At 38.2% G+C, this 27256-nt stretch overlaps 1 protein-coding gene across 1 annotated transcript; it reads right to left on the reverse strand.

Annotated features, from left to right (window-relative positions):
• Positions 1 to 13671: 13671 nt before the first annotated feature.
• On the reverse strand, positions 13672 to 26315 carry LOC104234792 (uncharacterized). Its single transcript, XM_070161910.1, has 8 exons — positions 25568 to 26315; positions 25103 to 25451; positions 24520 to 24665; positions 24240 to 24431; positions 23515 to 23580; positions 21920 to 23415; positions 20974 to 21069; positions 13672 to 14211 (listed from the first exon to the last, which is right to left on the reverse strand). The coding sequence occupies exons 1-8, from the start codon at positions 26313 to 26315 to the stop codon at positions 13672 to 13674; spliced, it is 3633 nt and encodes a 1210-aa protein (XP_070018011.1).
• Positions 26316 to 27256: the final 941 nt, after the last annotated feature.

Raw genomic sequence — 27256 nt, forward strand, 5'->3', positions numbered from 1 at the left:
GGAATTCTACAGCAATGTGGCCCACACCAAAGAAGGGTCAATTGCAACCAAAGTGCGGGATAAGAAGATAGTGTTCTCGGGAGAGGCGTTGAACGAGTATTTAGGTTTCAATGACGAGGATGACTCTCAGTACAGAGAGAAGTTAGAGTTGAAAGAGGAAGCTCGTCCTTGGGTAGCACAGTTCTTAGCTCAGCCGGTACTGTTCCGGAGTGGATTCAGGTGGGGAAGAAAATACTGCGAAAGGACCTCAATTTTGAGGCGAGAGGATGGCTAACTTTTGTATGCAACGGGTTTAACCCTTCGTCCCATGACCAGACCATTCCAATCGCCCTAGCGGTTCTCATTGCGCCCATTATGGCAGGTTTCCCCATTAATGTGGGCAATGTTATGTACAATGTGATCACATCCATTGGCATTGATACGGACAGAAACTACCCCTACCCGAACACCCTCACAATGTACTTTGAAGATGCAAAGGTGAAGAAATACCCCTTCGATGTTGGAGTCCGGCCGGTGTCCCCGTTTTCATGGTTTAGTATTCAGGGGCTAGACAACCCGAAGGGGGATAAGAAGGGAAAAGCATCCACCTCTGCCCCGACTGGCTAGTCTGAGGAGCCAGTTGCAGTAGAGTCTTCTATTGAGCCACCTACTCTTATTGCCACTACTATTCCGGACATCCCATCCTCCTCTACGGGTCCCAGTTCTTCAACTGGCCCAGTGGTTCCCACCTCCAAATCCAACCCCTTCATGGACCAGCAGTTAGCAAAGACATTAGCCAGTTTGAACAACTGGATGTCAGTCTCGACATCCAAGTTGTCCACTTTGGCTACCACAGTTGCGGCCCAATCTGCTCCAGCCACCGTTGAGATTCCTCAGTCCATTGAGGATACATTGAAGACACTCCTGGCCAACCAGGAGGAGATTTTGGCTACTCAGGCTGCCTTGACAAAGGTAGTTGATGCACAGGGCAAAGCTCTAAAGGAGCTTGCCAGAGAACACAAGAAGATGAGAAAATCCCGGACATCTAAGGAAGAGGTGAAGGTGCTCCAAGCTGAGGTTGACAAGCTAATGGCAGACCAGCTGCCTTTAGACTTGTTCTTTGATGAGTCAGCACCACCACCAGCTGTAGTTGTACCGGAGCCACAGTAGGAGGAGGAGCCTAGGCACCCAAGGAAGAAGAGGAAGTTTCCTAGTACTGAGGGTGTTGTGATTGAGGTAGCACAGGTTCAGGAGGATATTTCCAGTGCTCCACCAGATATTCAGTCGGTCCATGACCCGGCCCCTGTCCCAGCAGCAGAGCAGCAGCAGGCCGGGAACCAGTCTGAGGTTCACGCCAGTACAGAGGATCAGGGGACCACTGATCAGCCCATGACGACGGATCAGGCTTGAGGAGCCACGCTATATCCTTTCTCTATTTATATGCTTATTTTGGCAGTTGGCATTGGGGACAATGCCAGCTTTTATTCGTGGGGGTGCGCCCTACTATTTTTATGATTGATACATTTGGAATGACTGTACATATTTATTAGACTCTTAGCTTATGTTGCTAGTTGATAGTTGGCCTGTATATAACTTTTCGTTCTAGTTACTTTTCTACTTTATGTACATATCCATTCCCCCCCCCCCTCTGTATATTCTACTCCCCCATTGTACATATTCTACTCCCCCATTGTACATATTCATTCGATTTTTTTATTTTCGTTAAAATTTTTCGTTTTTAGCTTCATAGTAGGCTCGTAGCCTTTTTGTTTTGTTTTGGCATTTGCAATAAGCCCTTGGTTTTCTTAATGTCACGGTTCTTTCCAAGGGTAGAGTATTGTGCGAACCGGGTGGCTCTTCCCAATGATAGATGGCATGACAACCTTCTTAAGGGTTTGAGTCCATTTTTGATTTATTTATTTTTATTATTTTCAAGTTTTGCAGTCAAGGTTACCTCAGGCAAAGCTTCACTTGGGCCTAACACATTTGCCTTTGATCCCATGGTCAAAGACATAATGTGGTACTCAAGATGGTGAAAGTCGTGGCCTTGAGACTCTTGTGTTGACCAAACAGTCATCATGTGGTCGTATTGGACCATTGTGCGCTTGAATCGTAACTAAGGTCGTTGTGGGCCCTCGACTCAATATGTTTAGCAATCCTTGAGTGTGTGTGGTGAGAATTCGATTTGCGAGTCCAAGTCCCGAGCCGATGGTCTAGAACTTGCCCCGAATGTTTGTTGAGGCGAAATCCTAGGTGAAATTTGGCTTGAGAAGTGATTGTAGGCTCTCCTTGATCCAAAATGCTAAGATTGAACAATTCCATGACCTACCAATGAAATGATCCCTAGTTAACCCTTTTGAGCCTTGAACCTTCTTCTTTCAAGAACCAAAGCTACAAGCCTATACCCGTTCTTAATGATACCCTCTCTTGGCAGCCAAATCTTTCCTTGAGTAGATGGCAAATGTTTAAGTTTTGGGGGGACAAGAAAGGAAACAATGTGGTAAAAGGTATAAAAGCAAAAGAAGAGAAAGGTAATGAAAAAGAAAGAAAAGATAAGACAAAAAGAAAGGCCGAAATGAATAAGGTCAGAAAGGGGATTCAAAGAAAACAAAAGTGAAAAAGGGTGTGGAAAAAAAGTAGAAAAAGGAGAAATGTGTTGAATTGCATAAGAAAGGGTGACAATGTGTCTCTCTAACCCCTTGAAAAAGAAGTGAATACTCAAATGAGTCAAGAAAGTGTGCCAAAATGAATCAAAAGAAGTGCTTAAGGGAAGATTGAACCCACTTGAACAAAAATATGTCCTACCCTTACCCAAAAGCCTTCACAATGACTCCACAAAAGCCCTACATGATTTTGAGTTGAAGGGAACCTACATTAGTGGATACTTACATAAGGGGCAAGCATATTGTACTTAGAGCCGGACTTGTGGCCTCTTCCTTGAGAGAGATTAGTGAAAATCCATCAACCTCGGTTTGTGTGTCAATACTTTAAAAGGTGAGGTTCACTTAGGGAGAGTTGAGGATGTGTGAGTTTGGGTTCCACAATGACCAAAGTAATTGAGAAAAGTTCTTTGATGAAATGTGTCAACTCTTGATGCTCTTGTGTCACACTTGATCCACAAGTTTTCAAAGTTTAAATGTGTTAATGATGCATTCGCATTGAGGGCAATTGTTAGTCCCAATTGATGCTTGTTGAGGTTACTTTAGGATAAGCTGAAATTGCTTGGATGTTGCCTTTGAGGGGTGGGTCTTATTTTGTTTGCTTGAGGACAAGCAAAAGTTTAAGTTTGGGGGAGTTGATAAATAGGATTTTAACATGTTTTATACCCATACTTGCTTGTGCTTTGAGTGTAATTTGCTACAAAATAGTCCCAAAATGCTTACAGATTGCACTTGATTGCAGGTTTGAGCTATAAAGTGACAAATCGTCAAAGATTGGCTCAAATCGGAGTGAAACCTGCTCAAGTGCCAAAGATCATTAAAGTAAGAACATTCAGAACTTGGAGCGGACCGCACCATCATGTCATGCGGCCGCACCATAGGAGTTTAGAGACTGTGAAACTACAAGTCAAACATCACGCGGTCGCGTCCCACTTCATGCGGCCCGCGTCCCTCTCCATGCAGCCCGCGTCTCACTCATGCGGCCGCACAATCTTGCTATGCGGTCGCGTCCAAAAAGTTCAGAGAGTGTCATATTCCAGAAGCAAACCACGCGGCCGCATCCCACTTCATGCAGCCCGCGTCCCTCTCCATGCGGCCGCACTCTATGGTCACGCGGTCCGCGTCCAAGAAGTTCAGAGAAGCTGCCAAAACTATTCATGCGGCCGCTCAACAACTTTGTGCAGTCCGCGCCAGTCTTCATGCGGCCGCATTCCAAGTTTGTGCGATCCGAATCACCATCTTCAGAGAGCAAGATTCAGAGGTCAAGCAACCCAGTGCGGCCGCGTGCCAACTCTGTGCGGTCCGCACTAACCCCGCAGGGGCATTTTTGTCCAGTTTTTCCAGCCCACTATAAATAGAACATTTTACCATCTTTAGGTCAAGTTTGGTACATCTGATAGCTGCTGCACTCGCGAGACTTATGTTTTGGCCTATTTTGGGCATTTATAGCTTGGTTTCATCATAGATTATTGTAGTTTGACATTAGTAATTAATTAATATGGTTGTTTCATCTTCTATTTCTTCAGTTTCTTCTTTAATTATGTCTAGCTAAACCCATTAGCTAGGGTTGTGGCTCAACCCTAGTGTGGGTAATTAATGGGTGTTGCTTCTTAATGATAGATTGATATTGGGTGTTTGTTATTTGGGTTAATTTTATGGTTTAATTAAGGATTGATGGTTGCAAACATTGATTCTAGCTTAGTGGGTCTTGACTCTTCTTGAGAAAGAGAGTCTATGACCCCAAAATTGACCCAACAAGGAATTGGGGTGGACCCATGAGAAATGGTAGTCCCAATTAACGGGTTAAACCTCGAGAGAGTAATCACCCTACTTGAACCCATGTTGCTTGGTCTAATTGGCCTACCCAATTGGTCTCGAGAGAGTCAATTAGGCAAATTCCCTCTCCCTACCGAGAGGTGTGAGAGTGGGTACAATTGTGCAACGGTTATAACATTGATCCCAAATATGTCAATCTATTATTAGTAGTTTCTACCCGTTAGTTAACCACCTAGGTGATGCCACGACCCTAGTGTCTTTCTCTATATTAATCACAACTTAGAACATATCCCTTCATCATAAATTAGCTTAAATTTGTAGTTGATAATAGTAGTTATTAAACAAAAACCCCAAAAAACTTTTAGAAGTACAATTAGGAGCAAGCACGCATTCCTAGTCTGAACAAATATGCAACTCCATTCCAAGCTCCCTGTGGAAATTGACCCCGATACCACTATTCGGGTAAAAGTCTTAGCGCCCGCTCTTCCTACCGTTGTGTGAGGTTGAGTTTGCTACGATCAGTTTCACAATGACCAAAGTAGTAGAAAGAGTTTCCTTGATGAGTTGAGTCAACTCTTGATGCTTTTGTGTTGCACTAAAACCATGGTGCTTAAAATGTTGAATGTTGTTAATGATTCAGTTGAATTGAGGACAATTGTTAGTCCCAATTGATGCTAGGTGAGGTCACTTTAGGTCAGCTGAATTTTCTTGGTTGTATTCTTAAGGAGGTGGGACTTACTTTATTTGCTTGAGGACAAGCAAAAGCTTAAATTTGGGGGAGTTGATAACTAGGGATTCTTGTCTATTTTATACTCCCTTTTGCTTGAGTTTTGGACTAAAAATGTATACAAGTAATCCCGAAAGCTTACATGTTGTGCTTGTTTGCAGTGTTTGGTCAAAAAGTGACAAGGAAGTCAAAACCAGCTCAAAAAGGAATGAAACCTGCTCAAGTACCAAGAATAAGTCAAAGCACTACTACAGCAGTAAATCCACCGCAGCAGCAATAGCCCCACCACGACCGTAGTGCATTTGTTGCGGTCCGCGATGGAAAAGATTAGAGAGATACAATTTTGGAAACTCAAGCACTGCGGTCAGCGTAGATTCTTCGCGGCCGCAGTAGCCTCATCGCGGCCGCAATCCATTTTATGCGGGCCGCGGAGAGGGGATTTAGAGAGCTGGAGCCACTGCGGTCCGCGGTCCATTTTGTGCGGTCCGCAGTGAATCCACCTCGACCACGATGCATTTTATGTGGTCCGCGGTGGCTAGATTCAGAGACGAAAACTTGAAGCCAAAAAGCCTCACCACAGCCGCAGTCCATTTCTTGCGGACCGCGATACCTCCGTCAGGGGTATTTTTGTCCAGAAAATTCGGCCTTGTATAAATACTTCTTTTTCATATTTTTAGGGTATCTTTATCTTAGCTGAGCACGTGAACGACGGTTTTGGTCTATTTTGAGTAATTTGTAGCTAGTTTAACATTGAATCTTCAATTCTTAGTTTGTAATTAGATTATATGGGTTATTCTTCATCTAAATATCTGATTTCTTCCATTATTATGAGTAGCTAGACCCATTAGCTAGGGTTGTGGCTCAACCCTAGTGTGGGTATTTGATGGATCTTTTGTTTTAAGGCTTAGATGTTTATGGGTAGTTGATATTTGGACTGATTTGTATTTTTCATGTTGAATTAATGGTTGCAAACACTAATTTGTGCCTTTTTGACTTGGGCTTTTCTTGAGAAAGAGAGCTTGAGTCTAGAAAAATCTTTCCAACAAGGAATTGGGTTATATTCAAGAGATTGATAGCCCCAATTAAAAGGTTAAACCTAGAGATAGTAATACCCGACTTGAGCCTATATTGCTTGCACAATTTTGACACCCAATAGGTTTTGAGAAAGTCAATTAGAGCAAAGTCACTCAAGCTACCGAGAGGTATAGAGTGAGTAGTTTTGTGCATTGGCTATATCGCAATCCCCAGCATAACAACTTTGCCATAGGCTTTAGATCTCGTCAAGTATTCACCTAGGCGAAATCCACTTCCCTAGTGCCTCTTTAACCATTTAGAAAACCTTAAAAGTATTCATACTTAGTTTAATTTCGCATCTCATTAGCATAAAATTAGAAGTAACAAATAAACAAATATGATTGGAAATGTAATTAAGAGCGCTACGCGCAACTAGTTTAGGTAGGAATCTAAATCCCAAACATTCTAGCTCCCTATGGATTCGATTCCGACCTTCTCGGGTAAAATCTACATCGACTGCTCTTGCCACTTTGTTGTGGTGTCGGGTTGGACCCGATCAACGACGCTACCCTATCAAGGAGTATAGTCGGCCTCGCCCTTAGGATAAGCTTTTCGACTTTCCTTTCAAATTATATACTTTGTATTTCATTCTTACTTGTTGTTTACCCTTGGTTTTCTTTTTTAGACTGTGATTTTGGAAATCGAGAGTGACCGCCGAGAGGAGAGACATAAGGCAATTTTCTAGAAGATGGAGCGGAAGTATCATGAGTACCGTAAAAAACACCCCGAGATCTGCAGGCGGTTTGGTGAGAGCGGCAACTTCCAGGCCCTCTGAGACGAGCTGAAACAGAAAGATGATGAGTTCGTAAGAGTCATCGAAAATTAAGCATCCTTGAGGGGGCGTTGAGAGATAAAGAAGAAGAGCTAGAGGTGAGCAAGGAGGTCGAGGCCCAATGTGCCGATCTCCAAGCCTAAGTGATCTCACTACAGGCCGAGCTCGAAGAGAGTCTAATAAATATGGATGCTCTGAGTGGCAAGATCGTTGAGAAAATAGCAGACTTAGAGAAGGCTGAATTGCTCGGTTGGGGGCTTCGAGAAAAGTGGAGGCTTTGGAGGCCGTAATCGCGTTCTTCGTTCTGAGCGGGAGAGTGATCTGGAGACGGCCAAGTCCAGAGAGGAGCAACTTGATGAGCGGATAGGGGAGTTGGAGAAATAGGCTTCAAGCCTTAATGACCGAGTTGCTTCCCTTGAGGCCGGGAAGGCACCGTTATTAGCTCAGTCGTCTTCTTCTCGCACTTTTGCTTTTCTTGACATTCCGAGGGATTTGTATGAGAATAGGTCCACGTCGAGGCCCAACTAGATATATTTAGAGATCTGATGGCGACGGAGAAAGTTTCTGAGGCCAACTTCGAGGATGCTCGTACTAAGGCACATATAGCTCGGATTGCTTGTGGCTATGACCCCGCTACACCGTAGGCCGATAATGATGAGAAGGATGTGGGTGTGGATCTGATTAAACATAATTCCTGGTATGAGGACGAGTATCTCGATGGCAATGGCGATGGAGATGGCGATGGCGGAGAGACGGATGGAGATGTCCTAGTCGATCAAGTAGATGGCGCTGCTGGGTTAGGCAGCGATTACTTGTTTTTCCTTCTTTTTGTTTGTAGGCTTGTGTACATATTTTTTGTGGGCATATGTTCTAGCCTTTGTAAAAATAATATTATAAGTATGAAATGCTAGTTTCGTTGCTCGTACCTGATTCTTTTCCTTCTATTCGAGTTTGTATGCCTCTTTCTTTTGTTTTGTTGTTTGGTTGCTTTAATCATAAAAACTTGGTTCATGTGTGTTGAACGAAATCGAAACAAAACTTAGTTTTGATCATGGTCGAGGGCCAGTAGGTGTTGGTTCGAATGGGGACGAACATGTCGTGTGTTTAGTTATGGCCGAGGGCCAAATAGGTGTTAATTCGAATGAAGTCGAATGTAACCCGTATTAAGTTATGGTCGGGGACCAAATAGGTGTTAATTCAAACTAGGTCAAATGTAAATCGTATTAAGTTATGGTCGGGGGTTGAATAAGTGTAAATTCAAATGAGGTCGAATGTAACCTGTATTAAGTTATGGTCGAGGGCCGAATAGGTGTTAATTCGAATGAGGTCGAATGTAACCTTATTTAGTTAATTCAAACGAGGTCGAATGTAACCTTTATTTAATTATGGCCGAGGGCCGAATAGGCTTTAATTCGAGCGAGGTTGAATATAACCTATACTTAGTTAATTTGAACGAGGTCGAATGTAACCTTATTTATTTAATTCAAACGAGGTCGAATGGAACCTTATTTAGTTAATTCGAACAAGGTCGAATGTAACATTTATTTAATTATGGCCTAGGGACGAATAGGTGTTAATTCGAGCCAGGTCGAATATAACCTATACTTAGTTAATTCGAACAAGGTCGAATGTAACCTTATTTAGTTAATTCAAACAAGGTCGAATGTAACCTTATTTAGTTAATTCGAACCAGGTCAAATGTAACCTTTATTTAATTATGGTCGAGGGCCGAATAGGTGTTTATTCGAGTGAGGTCGAATATAACCTATGCTTAGTTAATTTGAACGAGGTCGAATGTAACCTTATTTAGTTAATTCGAACGAGGTCGAATGTAACCTTATTTAATTATGGCCGAGGGCCGAATAGGTATTGATTCGAGTGAGGTCGAATATAACTTATACTTAGTTAATTCGAAAGAGGTCGAATGTAACCTTATTTAGTTAATTCGAATGTGGTCGAATGTAACCTTATTTAATTATGGTCGAGGGCCGAATAAGTATTGAGGCGGTGTTGCTTTGGCTGAGCGTTTGGGAAAATGTGGGCGAACTTCCTGCATTTGTGCTTTGTTCATACACTTGGAGAAATTTACATATTTTTCGGGCTGGCATTCTAGTCTCAGTCTATCTAGTGTTGGATGGCATTCCAGTCCCATTTTATCTAGTCCCTTCATTGGTCGACCTAGAGAAGTACATTGAGAGGTTGAGAAATGAACTAGCTGTCCTATGCCTCCGTCTATTCGAACTTCAACTTGAAGTGTCCCTCTTGTCGCCTCATTAAAAACCTCCTTGAGAAAATCCAATTGGGACAAAACTCAAGTGAGGGAAAAAAGAGTACGACTTGGAAAACTCTTTTTCTTAGAAGTTGAAGTACTTGAGGTGGGTGACATTCTAGTTGTTTGGTAGTAGTTTTCTTTCCATTGTTTCTAGTTAGAATGACCCTTTATTTGTTGTTGCCGTGATTTTGTATGGGTCGTCCCAATTTGTTCCTAGTTTGCCTTCCCGTGAGTCTTTGCTTGCTTGTGTTTTAGCTTTGAGCACGTAGTCCCCGACTTTGACTAGTCTGACTTTTGCCTATTTGTTGTTACATAGTTCTGCCTGTTGTTTTTGGGCGATCATCCTTATGTAGGCCATATCTCTCCCTTCTTCCACTTCTTCGAGCTCTTGCCTTCTAATTTTGTCGTTCCTCGGCCTGCTCTCGTGAGAGTATCTCAGACCGGGATCTCTAAATTCGACCAGTATTACTGCATCAGTCCCATAGACTAATGAGTAGGGTGTCTCTCTTGTGCTCGTCTTTTGGCATTATTCGGTAGGCCCAAAGTACTTCTGGTAGTAACTTCGGCCATAGTCCCTTGGCGTCCTCGAGCTTATTCTTTATGATGTTCAATATTTGATTTGTTGGAGGATTCAGCTTGCCCGTTGCCCCCGGGGTGATACGGTGTTGAGAGTATTCTTTTGATATGCGACTTCTCAAAAAATTCAGCAACCTTTTTTCTTGTAAATTGGGGTTTGTTGTCACAATTGATCTCTTTGGGGAAGCCGAAGCGGCATACGATGTTTTTCCATATAAAGGCGATCACTTCTTGTTCGCATATTTGGACGAATGCTCCTGTTACTACCCATTTAGAATAATAGTCAATTAAAACCAAAAGAAACAGTACGTTACTTTGCCCCACGGGGAGGGGACCAACGATGTCCATTCCTCACTTGATGAACGTACAAGGGGAAGTGGATGAGTGGAGGTGCTTGCCCGCTTGGTGAATCATTGGGGCGTATTTTTGGCATTTCTCGCATTTTTTCACGAAATCTGCGACCTCTTTTTTCATGGTGGGCCAGTAGTAACCTACTCGTATGAGGCATCTGACCAGAGCTCGATTGCCGGAATGAGCTCTGCGATGGCCTTCGTGGACTTCTTCAAGGATGCGCCGCGTCTGATTTGGGCCTAAGCATTTCACCTAGGGGTGGGCATTGGTCGGTTCGGTTCGGTTATGAATATTATCGATTTAGCATATCGGTTATCGGTTTATAAATTTGATAAACCGATAACCAAACCGATAAGATATCGGTTATAGGGTATCGGTTAATCGATTATCGATCATTATCGGTTCGGTTATCGATTTACCCGATAAGATAACTCAATCTAGAGTTAAGCAAAAAAGAAAAGACAATTCACCGGAGTTAAGCAAAAAAGAGAAGAATTCACATATAACATACTAAAGACTTATGCTAGGAGTAACTAGTAAGGTCTATGAAGAATGAAAATGAAGCAACTGAAGAGTGGGGTTGAGAAAGAATAGGAGAGAATGAACTAAAGCCTAGCATATGTATATACTTAAGAATAAAGTCGTAATTTTATTAATTCTTATTGGGTTATCGGTTAACCCTTTAACAAAATTGGTAAATCGAGGCCCGAACCGATAACTCAATAGTAAAAAAATTCTAAACCGTTATCGAACCGTTAACCCAATAACCTGATACTGATAACCTAATAAAAAATTAATAGTTCGAGTTATCGGTTTTACCCGATATATGCCCAACCCTAATTTCGCCAGGAGGCCGCCATACGTCCTCTTGTATAGGTCGTTATGAATGATATTGTACCTGGCCACTTGCATACGAAGTTTCTTAGCTTCTTTTTTATCATCTAGGAGTACACCATCCTGCAAATATATGACAATATGGTTGCGCCAGTCCTAAGTTAGGTTTATGGTTCTTACCTTGATTTGATATATCCATGAGTGGAGGAGGGTGACCACGTTCTTTCTCCGTTTGTGATGTTTTTGGTGGTTACTGCTAATTTGGCGAGGTCGTCTGCTTTGATGTTTTGTCGCTCTGGAATCTGGTCGAGCTGACATTCATGTAAATCGGGCAGTAGCTTACAGATCTCGGTCTGGTATTTTTGTAACCTTTACTCTTTGACCTGGAATGTCCCCGTGACTTGGTTGATGGCGAGTTGAGAATCGCAGTGTAATCTTACCCATTTAGCCCCCTACTTGAGTGCTAGCCTTAATCCTGCAATCACGGACTCATACTCGGCCTCGTTATTAGTCATGTTCGGGCACCTTATGAACTGGAGAATCACTTCGTCTGTTGGGACTTCGAGTACGAGTCCCAGTCCGGACCCTGATGCGTTTGAAGCATCATTTGTGTACAAAATCCATAGATCTTGTATTTGGGGAGAAGTGTGGGCGGCTTCTTTTTCGACTCAGGCATTATTTTTAGGCTGAACTTGGTGACGAAGTCGGTAAGGACTTGTGACTTTATCTCCATACGCGGTTGATATGTGATATCATGCTCTCTTAATTCTATGGCCTATTTGGCTAACCTGACTGATAACTCGGTAGCTCGGGTTTATGCAAAATACTTCTCAGGGGAAAAGTCATGACTACCGAGATAGGGCGGCACTAGAAGTAGGGTCTAAGCTTTCGTGAAGCTACGACCAAGGACAGGGCCAATTTTTCGAGGTGGGGGTACCTCGTCTCGGCTTCGACTAGTGTTTTTCCAATTTAATAGATGGGAGATTGCATACCTTTATTTTCTCGGACCATGACTGCACTCACAGCTACTTCGGACACAATGAGGTAGACGAGGAGGTGCTCCCCAGGTTCTAGTTTTGAAAGCACTGGTGGCGTCGACAAGTAAGCCTTTAACACCTTTAGGCCTTGGGCGCACTCGGAGGTCCATTAGAGGTCGTTATCCTTCTTGAATATGCCGAAGAATTTTTGGCACCTATCAGATGATCGTGAGAAAACCTTGAAAGGGCGGCGATGCGGCCAATCAACCTCTGAACCTGTTATTTGGTGGTTAAGTGCTTTGGTATCCTTTCGATAGCTTTGATCTGGTCGGGGTTGACCTTGATGCCTCGTTGTGACACTAAGAAACCCAAGATTTTCCTGAAGCCACATTGAATGCACACTTTTTGAGGTTTAGTTTCATTCAGTATTGCCTGAGTATCTCGAAGGTATCTCTCAAGTGGTCGATGTGATCTTCTTTTCTTTTGGACTTGACCAACATGTCATCTATGTAGACTTAGATTGTCTTGATAAGTTGGTCCTTGAACATTTTTGTTGCCAACCTTTGGTACGTTGCCCTTGCGTTTTTTCAGTCCGAAAGGCATGACTCAGTAGCAGTACGTTCCTTAATAGGGGATGAAAGTTGTTTTTTCCTGATCCTCCTCTTCCATGAGGATCTGATTGTAGCCTGAGTAGGCATCCAAAAAACTCAGCAGTTCGTGCTCGGCCGCTGCATCGATGAGTTAATCGATATGAGGAAATGGGAATGCATCTTTGGGGCATGCTTTGTTTAAATCTATAAAGTCTATGCACATTCGCCACTTCCCATTTTTCTTTTTCACCATGACCACATTGCAACCTATTGGGGCTATTTTGACTCTCTAACGGAGCCATTTTCCAATAACTTTTCAACTTCCTCACGTACTGTATTATTTATCATAGAGTTGAACTTACACCTAACCTACCTCACTGGGGGTGGAGTGGGTCGACGTTCAATTTGTGTGTAGTGATTTCCTTAGAAATACCTGGCATATGTGCATGGCTAAAAGCAAACAAGTCCGCGTTAGTAGTTAAGAATTGACAGACTTTACCTGGTTCTTGAAGCTTGTAACCGATGTAAGCTTTCTTGCTGTGGTCGTTGCCATCTAGTTGAACGGGTTCGAGGTCTTCTATGGTCTATTCCGCAGCTTCTACCACATCAGGATCTTTGATGACGTCCTTTCTCTCACCACAGCTTGACCTCAGCCCTGTTAATTGCTATGCCTCTTTTGCTTTGCCCTTCATTTGTTGATTGGTCATACAATCTAAAGCGATGTGGTAGCATCTCGAGATGTGTATTGTTCTCCTTATATGTAGAATACTCCCCATGGGGTTGGAAATTTGATGACTTGGTACAAGTTGGAGGGGATGGCCCTCATGGCATGTATCTATGGTTGCCCTATTATGGCATTGTACGTCGTGTCCTGATCCATCATATGGAATATAGTTTCTAGAGTGATGCCACCGGCCAGGATGGGGAGTGTGATTTCTCCAGATGTTCTTTCAATTGCATTGTTAAAGTATGTTAGTGTGTTGCAACGTAGCACTATCTTATCCTCGAGTTTCATTTGTTCAAGTACTCGGGGGTGGATAATGCACGTGTCGCTCCCCTCGTTTACCATAATGCATCTCATTCTTACGCAGTTGAATCAGGCAAGAAAGTCCTTAATCCCACTCCGAGCGACTGTTTGGTAGCAAATATATCGTTCACTCTTGCCTTTGCCTTTTTGGCCCCAGCATGGGCTGTTACAAACTTGTCGGCCATCTTTTCAAATGTTTTAATAGAATGCGCGGGCAGCTGTGAATACCAAGTCAATGTTCCTCTGATGAGGGTCTCACCGAATATTTTCAACAAAATTGAGGATACTTGTTCCTTGGCGAGGCCATTGCCTTTCACAACGGTGACGTAGTGAGTCGCATGGTCTTCACGGTCGGTTGTGCCATCATATATCTTCAGATAGGGTGGCATTTTAAAGGTCTTTCGTATGACATGCGGGGCAGCTTCATCACTGTATGGTTGCTCCACGAACCGACCAGCATCCCTCTTCGGCAAGAGCTTCGGGGCACCTGGTATCTTGTTAACCCTTTCTTGGTGTTCTCTCATTTGGTCCCGAAGTGCTTTGTTCTCGTTTTCCATTTCTCCCATCTTTCTCAAGACTGTGAGGGTGTCTGTCACCTGCATTATTAACGATGTTGTGATTAATACCTGTCATCCCCGGGGGGAACGAGCTATGTTGCTCGCATTTAGTTGATGTAATACAAGTCCTCGCATTTTATATAATTGTATCCCGAGCAGGCTTGTAGAGAATGTTGGTCAGCATATCAGTTAGCCAAGTCTCGAGGAGCTTTTTTACTACTGGTGGCGTTTCTTCCACAGATGTGGAAGCTCCTTTACCGCGAGATGTTGCGATACTACCGTGAGGAGGAGGTGACCTGCCTCGCCTGGGGGAGGCGCTAGGCATTATATCCTCACCTTCTATTTCAGAAACCTTATTGATGGTGTTCAAGAGGTTGGTTGTGAGGTCGGTCATTATCCTCGTTCTTTCTTCTTTGTTACCTGCTATATCAGATATGTGTGTACAAGGAAAAGGAATTTTGTTCTTTTTTTTGTTAGCAATCTGTGCTAGTTGTAGATCTACAGGAAACTAAAAATTTAACTAGGAAACCCCCACAGACGGCGCCAAATTATTTGACCAAAAAATATAAACTTTCGGTTAAACTATTTAATTTTATGTAATGAGGGGTTAAACTTAGTTAAAGATAATATCTCTAGAATTAGAACTTGATAGCATGAATAACGTAAGATAAAGTCGGTGGGAAACTGAAGATGATGCACATTTAATATTCCAAAAGATGTGAGCAATAATGGAGGAATATCAAGCAATAAATGGTATTAATGTAAATCGAGGGAATGATTCACCTAATAATGAGTAAAGTGGATGATTGTTCCTTCTGATAATGAGGAATGACAGACAAATCCTCAAATGTTCGAACTATTCTCGGATCTGATGGAAAGATATGGATAATGTGTGTAAGAATATTTCAAAAGGTAAAATTTGTATATTTGCTAGAGAGAAAGAATCTTCTTCTGAAAAGTGTTCTTATCCAGTCAATGTTACATGCCCTACACTATTGTCTCATTTTCTATTTATATGAAACATGTCCCTAACAAACCCTAATAGTACAAGAGAAGAGAATATTCAATTAATATCTTATTACAAAAACTAGCTGTTATTGTTCTGGCCTTGGTGCTCGACCTCGACCTTTGTTGACAGACCGGCCATGAATCCTACTGCTTCCTGGTCGACCCCGACGCATCTTTTTTCTTAACGCCGCTTAACGCTAAATTCCCTTAGGGCAGATTTTGACCTATATAGATACGAAATAATCTTAGCATACTAATATAAGCATAACTAATATAAGCATTACTAATCTGAGCATTACTACTCCCTCCGGTCCACAATAAGTGACCAATTTGCTTTTTTATTTTGGTCCAAAATAAGTGTCCATTTATATAATCAAGAAAACATTCAATTTGGTTTTACAAAATCACCCTTATGTACATATTCTTAAAAAGTTTTCTTACTCCTCACATTAAATACTTAATTAAAGGTAGTTTAGCGATACTAGGTATTTTTGTATAAAATTTAGTATTTTCTAAATGGGCGTGCCAAAAATAAATTGGTCACTTATTGTGGACCAGAGGGAGTAATACATTTTATTTTGTACTATTTCTATACACATTGACCCTACCAAACGACCCCTAATATCTCTGACCAATGGTGAAGAGTATCCAGTTTCCAACTAATTTTCTTCTTGTTTTATTCCCAATGTACTAGTAAACGTATCCGCGCGATGCGCGGCTCATTGCAAATAAAAATAGTGCAATGAGGCATAATAGAAACCGACGTATATTATAAACTAAATTTACTGATCGCATTCAAAAGAATTAATTAAAAAAATAAATAGATGAACTTTCATCTTATGTACTCATGTAAAGGTGAAGTATAAAACTTGTCTGAAATTTAGAAGAAATTCAATATAAATAATATATAAAAAAATAAAAATAAAAAAGAGCATTCTTATGTTCCCCATAAAGAGTCTCAATCCAAAAAGCGGCAAAACCTTACTAAGGCCTTAAAAGGGTAAAAATAGGTCTTTAAGCCCGATAGGTACATGACTTAGAATGGGCAACAACAAAATTTCAGTTAAATCTAATTTCAGTTCCAGTCCCAAACGAAGCTTCATCAAGGCGCCCAACTCAAACAAAATTCTATTTTAAGCATTTCCAACACAAACCGCATAGTTTTTTTATTCTTGATCATTTTTCATCCTTCAAAGCAGGACTGTCCTGCATGTACCAAATAAAACATGTGCAATGACAAATATAATGACCGAAAAATAGCTTGAAAAAGTCATCCTTGAAAGTATGCTTGAGATCCAAAATAGGGTATTCCCATTTTCTTAAGAAATGAAGTAATAATCAACCAAAAAATATTGCATAATTTCTTGATTTTCTTGTGGACAAATCATCAACCAAGTCTTGAGAGAATCAATAAAACCGTAGCTCAACTCCATCATCCTCTTATTGTACTCGAGCTTACCATGCTAGTCCCACCCAATGACAATCTCTCAACAGAATAGCATCAAGTAGTACTAATACCAATGAGAAATAGTCAGTAGAAAAAATATGTATAAAATAATGTATAACCAAAAAAAAAGTGTAACTACTAAAAAATACTCCCAACAACTTTTTTAAAGAAAAATAAGCTTTACCCCTACCGACAATTTTTCGTTATCCTCGATAGAAGCACTTCTCTAAAATATGGAAATGTTAAACCACTAAAACTAAAGTATAAATAAAAAGTTTTTTGCCTCATTTTTCATATTTTTCAAAATTATTCAAAGCTTCAAAGTACTGCACTTACTATGACAATTGAGCACTATTGAAGCTTAAACTTTTGGCTTAGCAAAATAAATGTGATTCATATATAAACACTTCGATTTTATGAGGAGCAAATTATAGAGCTCAGATAAGTGCAAATATATTTTCAACACTTTCCTTCTAGCATAAGTTTCATATCCTTCTAACAAAGGTTTTAAAGTTACAGTACTAACAAAAATATTCATCGTTTATTTTAACACTTAATTGTACAGTAATACTCTACGGCAAGTATACTTTGGATGAATTAATATTTGTAACTACCTAAATATAGCTAGATTCCTCATTAAATTTTGATTTGAAAATAAGCAAAACAGATTGTAAATTATTACTTGACATGAGGAGTATATATAATCAAGTAAACAGCGTAAACTAATTTGTCTCTTCATGTTAATCCTCTTTTTAACACATTGGATATGTCGTTAAATTGCATTAGTTGAAGGAATAAGTTATTATTATTCCTTTATGTTCTTTATGTAAAACTCTTAAGAAAAAATGAAGAGTAAAATGACAGGTAATGTTGCAAACAAATAACAAAGTTTCATTAATTAAAAAAATTATAAATAGTTGTACAAACGGTTCTCCCACTCAGCTTCAAATTTAAGAACATAAACCCAAAAAGGTTCACTTGGCCAAACCTCGTGATAAACATCAGTTAAAATACTACCTAAAGGTTGTCCAAGTGAATCTAGTAATATTGCTAAGACTTTCCAATCAGATAGTTTATTTTGGTCAATAGCATTAGTGCATCTCGGGTAAACTTATAATTTTCAATATATTTAGCTAGTGAAGCCCTAAGCTCTCTAAATTTCTTTTCTTTTTCCCTTCGTTCAGCCCTTCGATCCCTTAACTTATTTTGTATTGGCTTTGGGAGATTCCTAATGACTTCAGCCTTAGAGTCAGAATCATTATACGAATAAATGTTGCGACGACGTACCCTTCTACGTTGTCCCGTTCCTTGACTTCGAGAAGTCGCAGTTGTAGTAATTGGAAGTTCTCCTTGTTTATTATCTGAAATAGGACAAAGGAAACAATAAGAATGGCTAAAACCGATAAATGTGACAACATATATCACAATTAATTGTAAAAGGATATGACTCCATATTGTAAAAAAAAATTCCAATAGATTACATAAAATTAACTTAACTAATAACTTATGGAAGTCTACGTTGAACATTGATAGAGCTTTTAAGTCATCCAATATCCATGATAATCAAAAAAGAAAGTAAAAAAACTGAACATTAAGAGAAATTGCACAGCTTTGATTGTTGGAACCGTTGTAACTATTTTGGAAATTTGAAACTTGTATGAGACAAGTTTATGTGAAAAGAAAGAGTAATACCCAAAAGTCCAGTAATTATGTATACGCCAAATGCAATTCCAATAGCAGCCTAATTCAAGTTAAAGAGTGCAAATTGATAGAGCAACTGCATAGCAAATATCACAGCAACTGAACCGTTATAAACTATATTCAACTGCGTAAAAAAAAGTACATTCCTAGGCTGCTTCACCACTACATAACAAAAGAGAATTCTGTTAAAAGCTTGATTATTTTAAATTTTATAATATCGACGTCGACGCTGCATTTACAACTGCCATTACTCTTCTGCTAATTCTAACTTTTCCTTCCACTCTATGGCCATTCCACTTGTAATAAAGAATGGGGTTTGTTAATTAGCCCAAGGAAAATCAGAAAAAAAAAATAAAGTAGGAAATATGGAGTATTTGTAAGCATTGAACAAAGAGACCCTCTGTAAGCAACAATTATGCAAATCGCAAATCTGTAAACAGTGGATTAAAGTTCATACCATTGTTATCGGGAGAAAATTTAAACTGTTTCTACTTTTGTATATCCATTTGATTTTTTCTGCCTTGTTTCTTCTCTTCTTCCATGTTAAATTCAGTCGTAACTGGTGTAGTTGTCACAAGTTGTACAGCCGTCTATTGAATAGAATTTTATTGATGATAGAGGCTTGTTAAAAAAGTATTTGTATACACTATACTGTAGTAAAATAGAGAAGTATGGTGTAGTCAAATTGAGAAGGCTTTGCAAAGATAATTGTTACCTAATATTATGGGACAAAGCTCTCTTTTTCGTTATTCTCTAATGTTTTCTTCGTCTGACCCCTCTATATTTGTGTTCTTTATATAGATAGAATATAGATGATGGGATTATTATAGTGGGAAAGTGGGGATGATTGGGAAGGGGACGTGAAGGATATGGTTGGGATGTCAGGAGTGTTGTGTGGGAGTGGGAGATCATGGGGGATATGCGTGAGACCGAATTTTCGGAAAACATGGACTGTGTTTATTCCTTAAATCCACTGTTGAAGAATTTCTCAGATTCGCTACTGGATATTATACCAACTGGAGATTTCGATGCTTTCTTCTATGCAGCAAAGCGTGAATATGGTCCGTTAGTTGTCTGCTATATGGTCCATTAGTTGTCGTGTATCTTGTTACACCCAAGCTTGCCAAATGCTATTTTTGAGCAAAGCAGATTTTGTAAGATTGCGCATAACGTAAAACGGAAAACACGTAACAAAGAGTTCCTTGAACTGTATGCTACAGGTGAAACAAAAATGATAATGTCATTTTGATTAATATCCAAAATAGTACAGCAGACTGTTATGACAATTTTTACTGTTGAAGAAGCAAAACTTTCTTAACAAACAGGAAATGATAGCACTATAATGCCATTAAGCTTTAATAACTAAAGGGGGTTATAGATAATTTAGACGAAAAAGAGCAACAGGAAGGGAGTAAAACATATTATAACATTATTGATCCAACACTGTCAAACACAACACAGTGTTTGATTAACCAAAGTGTTCTTAATATCTCATACAATTTGAGGAATGTCTTGCTCTTTTCTCGTAAGGAACTTATAATTGTCGATTAGTAAATCATCATTGAAACCCGACAATTTTTGAACATATGAAACCGCTTAAATTCCCCTTCATATGTGGTCACTTCAAAATTAGTAATTGTCTCCCTTCTGTTGCACTGAGAAAGTGGAAAAAATAAGCTTCCCATCGTCCATATTTGTGCATCGCCGCTCCCTTGTATTTTGTGGTTGCTGTCGAGAACTAAAGCTTAGACGTCGAACTATTTGCAAAAACTCTGCTTTTCTGAAATTAGACATATACTTACCAAGTCACAAAATAATTATACATATCCAAAATTAGTGAATAAGTGTCTACAGATTTTTGCAATTTCGGATATTCAAACGAATAAGTGATCATACACAGTATTTATTAATATGCCAAGACAAAGAACATAAAATATATGGTGTTAATATGGTTTATACATATTCCGATAGTTCATTTATATATATTATAGAAAGAAACTTGATCGTTTCCAATTAGCATATCCAAATGTTTTCAGAGGGAAGAGATTTATTGACTATCTTGAAATGGAAATCTGGAAGAATGTGTATCACATAGACATGATATATTACAAGTTCCAAGATGTCTTTCCTTTAAATTCAGCTTCAAAAATATTTTTTCCCTCTCTGGGTAGCTTAGACTTTCACACTTTCCATTGACAGCTTGTTTTCCTACAAATTGTCAAACTGAATCAATATTTTCTTTCCATTTTACTTCTTCCTTCAGCAAGGAAGTAGCTTAAATTTATATGTTTGTAACATGCTAAACTGGAACTCCTTATCTTTGAGGCAATGTGCTATTAAGATCTGATGCAACCAAAAGATAACATTACTATTCTGCACTAATCTTTTTCCTTGTTTATTTTCACCATGAATTCAACAATAAAAAGCAAAGCCTTGACTCCCATGCTTTTTAACAGGAATTAATAGAGAAAAGTGATTAGTTCAGCTAGCATGAAAGAAGCAGAGACGTGCAAGTAACATTCTTTCCTAGTTTTCCCAGTGAATTTTATACAGTATCAAGATTTCAAGCGACAAAGACATTTTTCCTATACCAGTTTTCGTGTTTCATAACTTCAAAAACTGAAATGGAAATGAATGAGGAGAACCTGTCCAGATTGGCAATCCCACACTCTTACTATCTTGTCCGTACTCCCTGAATAAAGCTTATCCGAGCCCGATGGCAAAGCAATCCCTGTAACGACCTGTTTGCAAAAACCATTTAATTGGTATCTGGACAACCCACTCTCATTTATGTGAATCAGTTCAAAGCTAAACTTGAATATGTTTCTAGTTATTCTCCTCTCTCACACACACACAGAAACACAAAAGAAATTCACTTCTGGAACTGCAAGTAACATGATAGTCAACTGGACGCCAAGTTACTCCCTTCGTTCCAATGCATCTGCTATGAGAACCAACAATAAAGCTGATTAATTTGTAAAAAAGTGGATGCTTATCACACTAACTATATTTCAAACCAAAAAATTAGTAGACCGATTACCAGTACACTGAAACATCCATAAGTTTATTTAATCCAATTATATTTGATGAAATTTCACAATGTCCGGTTGATGAATTAGCATATTAAAACCAAATTCGTATATGAAATTCATTGCCTCTTCAAAAATGCGATGTAAGAAGTCTGTTAATCCATATTATGGCAAATCATGACATATCTATATTTGTAATATTTTTTAAAAAGTTAATTTATATACAGAATAGAGAAATAGAGAAATATATAAGAAAAGAGCAGAAAAGTAAAGCGTACCTATTACATGCTTCATATATGTTGTCAACATCTATTGTCGCACTTGGTTAATGAATCTCAGTAACAAAAGTTTTACTTAAAGCTCAAAAAAGATATTGATTATCTTTCGAGTGTCAGACTAAATTTCGAAAAACTTCTTTAAATACAACATTTGTAGCTTCAGTAGTTATATTCCCATCGTCATCACAAACCAATATTTTTAATCCCTTTCTACTCGTCACTCGAGAAAGAGCAACATATAGTTGTCCATGTGTAAAAATTGATTTTTTAAAAAATAATCTCACATGAGACAATGACTGTCCTTGGCTTTTGTTGATTGTCATGGCAAAAGATACAATAATTGGAAATTGTCTTCGCTGGAACTTGAATGGAATTCTAGCATCAGATGGCGTCAATGTCATTCTTGGAATAAACACTTTCTGTCCAGCCATCTGTCCCGCTAAAACCTTTGCTTCAATAACTTGATTTTCAAGTTTAGTTATGATCAACCTTGTTCCATTACATAATCCTGCTGACTGATCAATATTTCTTAATAACATTACTGGAATACCAACCTTTAGCGTAAGTGCATGATTTGGAACTCCAGAATATTTAATTGTATTTAAGAATTCAGGAGTGTGTATATGTCCCAGTGCTGAATAAGTACTGTCAGAGTTGCAGATTGTATCGGAACTCAAATATGATTTCTCAGAACTTTCATTAAGGGAAATCATATATTCGTTGATTGATTCCACCATATCAAGAGTTGGAGTAAGAATGGCTCTTTGTTGTAGGTATCCTATATCATTGCAACGACTGTTGAAATTCGGATACGTACTTTCTACAATTGCAGATGTTGGATCAATGGATTGTTTTATCAAAAGATCATCTGGTATTTGGACTTTTTCATTGCCATCAACAGAAGTACCAACTATACCATCGCCAATTGCCAAAATCCAATCTGAAAAAACTCTCAACTCATCTAGATGTGTCCCTATTTCATTACCTTGCAATCTCATGTTCTTTGTTAACTTTAACAGTTGACAGTGAGGCCACAAATAAGAAGAATTGAGAGAAGCATTAACAATATCTTGCCTACTACCTTTTGGAATAACAGGTAATATTTGTCTGAAGTCACCACCAAGAATAATTGTTTTACCTCCAAATGGTCGGTGTAAATTGGATGCATCTTTAAACCTAAGAATATCTCTTAAAGTTTTATCAAGAGCTTCAAAACAATATCTATGCATCATGGGTGCCTCATCCCAGATAATCAACTTTGCCTTAATAATTAAATTTGCTATAGGAGTACCTTGCTTTATATTACATGTTGAATCTTCAGTTACATTTAGAGGAATCACAAATCTTGAATGAGTTGTTCGACCACTTGGTAACAACAAAGATGCAATCCCGCTAGATGCAACAGTTAAGACAATATTTCCTCTAGATCTTATGGCAGAAGATAGAGTTCTCCAAATAAAAGTCTTGCCCGTTCCTCCAAAACCATATAAAAAGAAAAACCCACCTTTGTCTTCATTCACATCTCTTATTATTTTTTCATAAACTGACTTTTGCTCATCTGTCAAATTCTTTACTAATTGTTGATGTTCCTCTGCCAAAGCGCGTTTATTATAACGCAATTTATCCCGTATTAATCTATTATTGTTATCAACTTCTTCTATATTATAAACAGGCATTGGCATTGTTGGAAAATCCAGAAAACTTCTTCCACAACCTTTCAAAAAAGTTTCAAGCTTTTGCAAACAACGATTTTTCAATTCTTCATCTGTTAGGTGAGCTTCTGAAATAACATTAGAATGTAAAATAATTAAATACAATTAACCCGTATTATAAACAGGCCTTGAAATTGTTGGAAAATCCAGAAAAATTCTTCGACAACCTTTCAAAAAAGTTTCAAGCTTTTGCAAACAACGATTTTTCAATTCTTCATCTGTTAGGTAAGCTTCTGAAATAACATTATAATGTAAAATAATTAAATACAATTAAATGGTAAAGTTTACTTTAGCCACATGAAATTAAAAATAAAATTAACGAAAAAATATACTGTTCAATAGTAGTGTACATTAATTTTAAACACATTTAACGTACATAGAATTTGAACGAATAATATAGTTCAAACCATGTGGTTTTTTAATTTGTAAAAATTATTATTAATTTTATGCATATTATTATTCATAACCTATAAATAAAAAGCAGTATTTGCTATCCTAAAAAAATGAATTGAATTTTTTTCAAATAAAGTAGAGAATGCATAAAAGCGATTATAGCCTTTCCCAAAGTTTTAGGGCATTAAACACAATGCATTAATTTTCTATTACTTTTTATGTCTGGAAAATGCATTAATTAGTACCAATATTATTCCTATGATGTAAACACAACGTTATATTAAAAAGATATGAAAATAAGAAAATATTGCTTAACGAACCTTAAGTTGTGGAGTGAATTTTGTATGAAGTTGAAAAACCAAAAAGAAGAAATAAATGAACAATCAAGTTAATATGAATTAAGTAATTAAAAATAAAGCTAAGTAACAAAGTTAAGCAAATCAGCCATTATTCAAAATTGTCATATCATAACTGGAAACTTTAACCATTAAATACATACCCGGGTGATCCAATATTCTTCTTTCTTCGTAAAGGATATCTTCTGATAGTAAATGCCATGTTGCTTGCCAAACACTTTCTGGACGTGACATTGAATTTGATAAAAGTAGCATAGCAAATAATTGCCTAAGATATGATGTCATTCCCCAATTACTTGCTTCCATGATAGCATTCACGTATTCCTTATCATCATCTAATAAACCCAAAGCATAACATGCATCTCTAAATGTCTCATGATCAGAACCGTTGATTTTTTTTAAAATTCTCATAGCTTTTTGGACCTTTAACTACATTCAACAACAATCTAAGGTAATATTGCTCGCCAGAGGAAGGTGGAACAAAGAATATTCTCCCAATAGAAAATGCAGAAGTTCTTCTTTTTTCCATCTTTTTAGGTTTTGTTTCCACACAAACTTTAGAGGGAATTCTGCATAAGTCAATTCTCTTGCTTCAGCAAAAGTCTTATTAGCTTCAAACCAGCTTAAAAACATAGATTCCTTAACGGTTGTTCTATTGACAACTGCATCAATTGGATCATCATCCGAAAATATGACCGTCTGATTATTTGGTAGGTGAAAAGATAGTCTTTCTACAGATGGTTCTCTATGGTGTATTGAGAATTTAAAAATTCTCCAAGCAGCTTCACAAGGTGATATGTATCGGCAATCACAATACATATTTATTTCATCAACCACCCCCGAGTCTTCATTATTTACACTTTGAGAAAAAGTTGTCGTGACACGAACATTACTTTTATTAACATACTTAAATAAGTACTTAATGGATCGTGATTGATTACATCACTCCACATTAATGTGTGCACCATACTTCAATAATAAAAATCTATTGTGTGGTACAACATACCTATTATCCAACGCAATACCTACTCTATTTGCAGTTCTACCATCATCCCTTCTTCTATAAATTGGATACCCATCTTCATCAATTGTGGTTGATGACACAAATTTTTTTGGAAAGTGCTTTGTGCATCTACCATTTTGCATGCAAGGAGAAGATTTTCTAGCAGTACCACAAGGACCATGCATCATGAAATTTATAACAGCATTATAATAATAAGGATCTACTTTTTTATCTGGTAATTCTGCTGAAATTATTCCATCAATATCTCCGACAGTTGGGTATTTATTCACAAGAAAAAGCAAGATGTGTGCATGAGGCAAGCCCCGCTTTTGAAATTCAACTGTATATATCACTGAAGAATAAAGATGTAATTAGATTGTTAGGTTTATATATTAGTTATTTTTAATATTAGCATATAAGAAAATGAATGTGCAAACATAATAATTTTGTAGAACATAAAAATTTTACCTGCTTTTACTTCTCCAAAAACCTTATTGTCGCGTAGATCCTTTATCATGCGATCGAGCTTGATTTTGAAAACCCTTGTTAAAATGTCGGGACGATCTTCTGGAGATAAGCCCCTACTCTCCATAAATCTAGTAATCTTAGGCCATTTTGGGTTGCAAGTAAATGTGATGAACAAATCAGGGTACCCCGCCCATTTGCAAATTGCCATGGCATCTTGATAATTTTGCAACATGTAACGTGCACCTCCCGTAAAGCTAGAAGAGAGTATAACTCTCTGTCCTTGAGAAGAAGGTTCTATGTCCCCATGTAAAACAACATCTTGTAACCTATTATAAAAGTGTGCTCTCAATTGTTTTTGATGAAGCCTAATGAACCTCAATCGAGAAGATTCCATCATTGTATAACCATCTACCAAGAATTGTTGAAATAATCTTCTAGCTGACACAAATGAAGGAACTTCATCCTTCCTTTCTTGAATTTTATATGATAAGTACTCACGCGTGCTAACACATTTCCTTCCACCGGCTGAATCATCAATATCATTTAAAGGAATATCTTCTCGGTATCCGTCTTCACCATACGGAAATAATAATGGATATTGCAAACCTAAGTATGCTGCATTTAATTCATTTATCCTTTGTAGTTGTCCAGATTGGCTTTCAACTATGATATCTCTGTCAGACCTTGTTTGTTCAAAATCTCCAACTATCAAAGCAGCTACCTCTGAGTAAATTGTATCTTCTTCCATCATAGCCTCTTTTCCCAATCAATCTAAGTCTAACATTTGAGGTCCCATATGTTTGAAATTGATCTCTTACCATTCTAAATGACTTTGCAAGAACATTGTTTTCATCAAGCATTTGCCTCAAGTCATTCACAATTTCAGCATGAAGTTGACTGTTCATTTCACCACGGCTGTAAAGGAAAATATTGACTTCAACTAAAAATTTACGTCTTAAAAAAAATATAATTTTAAAATATTTTGACTTAGCAATTCTCTATGTTAACCTGATAGCATGAATTCTATTTTCCACCTCATTTTCTGTATCATAAATATACAATTGTGCAAATTTGGGAGAAGATCCTTCCGGAGGCAATAAGCTTCCAATCTGATGATAATTTTGACCAGACAATCTGAATGTTCTAGGTCCCTTTGTTTTGTTGACAGAGAAATCCACCTTCTCTCCCATTGATGTAAATGCAAATATAGAATTATATGTTCGAATGTTCTCTTTGAAATGTTTGTTTTTTGCACCTTCATGAAATTAGGTTTGGTTAAAGAAGATGTATATATGCAAAAATTATAGTATCGTTGTTTTAATGAAATAAATTTATCTATTAACCTGATCCAAACAATAAATCCTTCAAAATCAATGGAGGCTCCTTTGGATTTGGTAGCTTGATTTTACCACGACCACAACAAAAAGTGAAAATTGGGGTTTTTTTTTTATACTTCTTCTCAACTCTTTCCTCAAACCAGAAATATGCCCCACAATATTCACATTCATAATTGGCATCTCCTATATCCCAGTATTCTGGTTTTATGAGAGTAAAAAAACAGATAAAGTTAAAGTACTTATTATATAGAAAGTAAAAGTATGTTGTATATGTAACTTTAAATTATGTCATACTTACCTTCATTGGTCATCCAGCTCTGTACTTCATCATCTAAAAATAATAATAATTAGT

This window comes from Nicotiana sylvestris, chromosome 11 (genome assembly GCF_000393655.2).
Source record: "Nicotiana sylvestris chromosome 11, ASM39365v2, whole genome shotgun sequence".
Lineage (NCBI taxonomy): Eukaryota > Viridiplantae > Streptophyta > Magnoliopsida > Solanales > Solanaceae > Nicotiana > Nicotiana sylvestris.

What these genes read in the sequence shown, in the direction of transcription:
- LOC104234792 (XM_070161910.1), bottom strand. Translation starts at nt 26,315, where the DNA reads ATGGAAGAAGATACAATTTACTCAGAGGTAGCTGCTTTGATAGTTGGA. An exon ending in AAGAATATTGGATCACCCGG is followed by an intron (nt 23,581 to 24,239) that starts GTATGTATTTAA and finishes ATGTTATTTCAG; the next exon opens with AAGCTTACCTAACAGATGAA. An exon ending in AAGGACAGTCATTGTCTCAT is followed by an intron (nt 21,070 to 21,919) that starts GTGAGATTATTT and finishes TTTTGCAAACAG; the next exon opens with GTCGTTACAGGGATTGCTTT.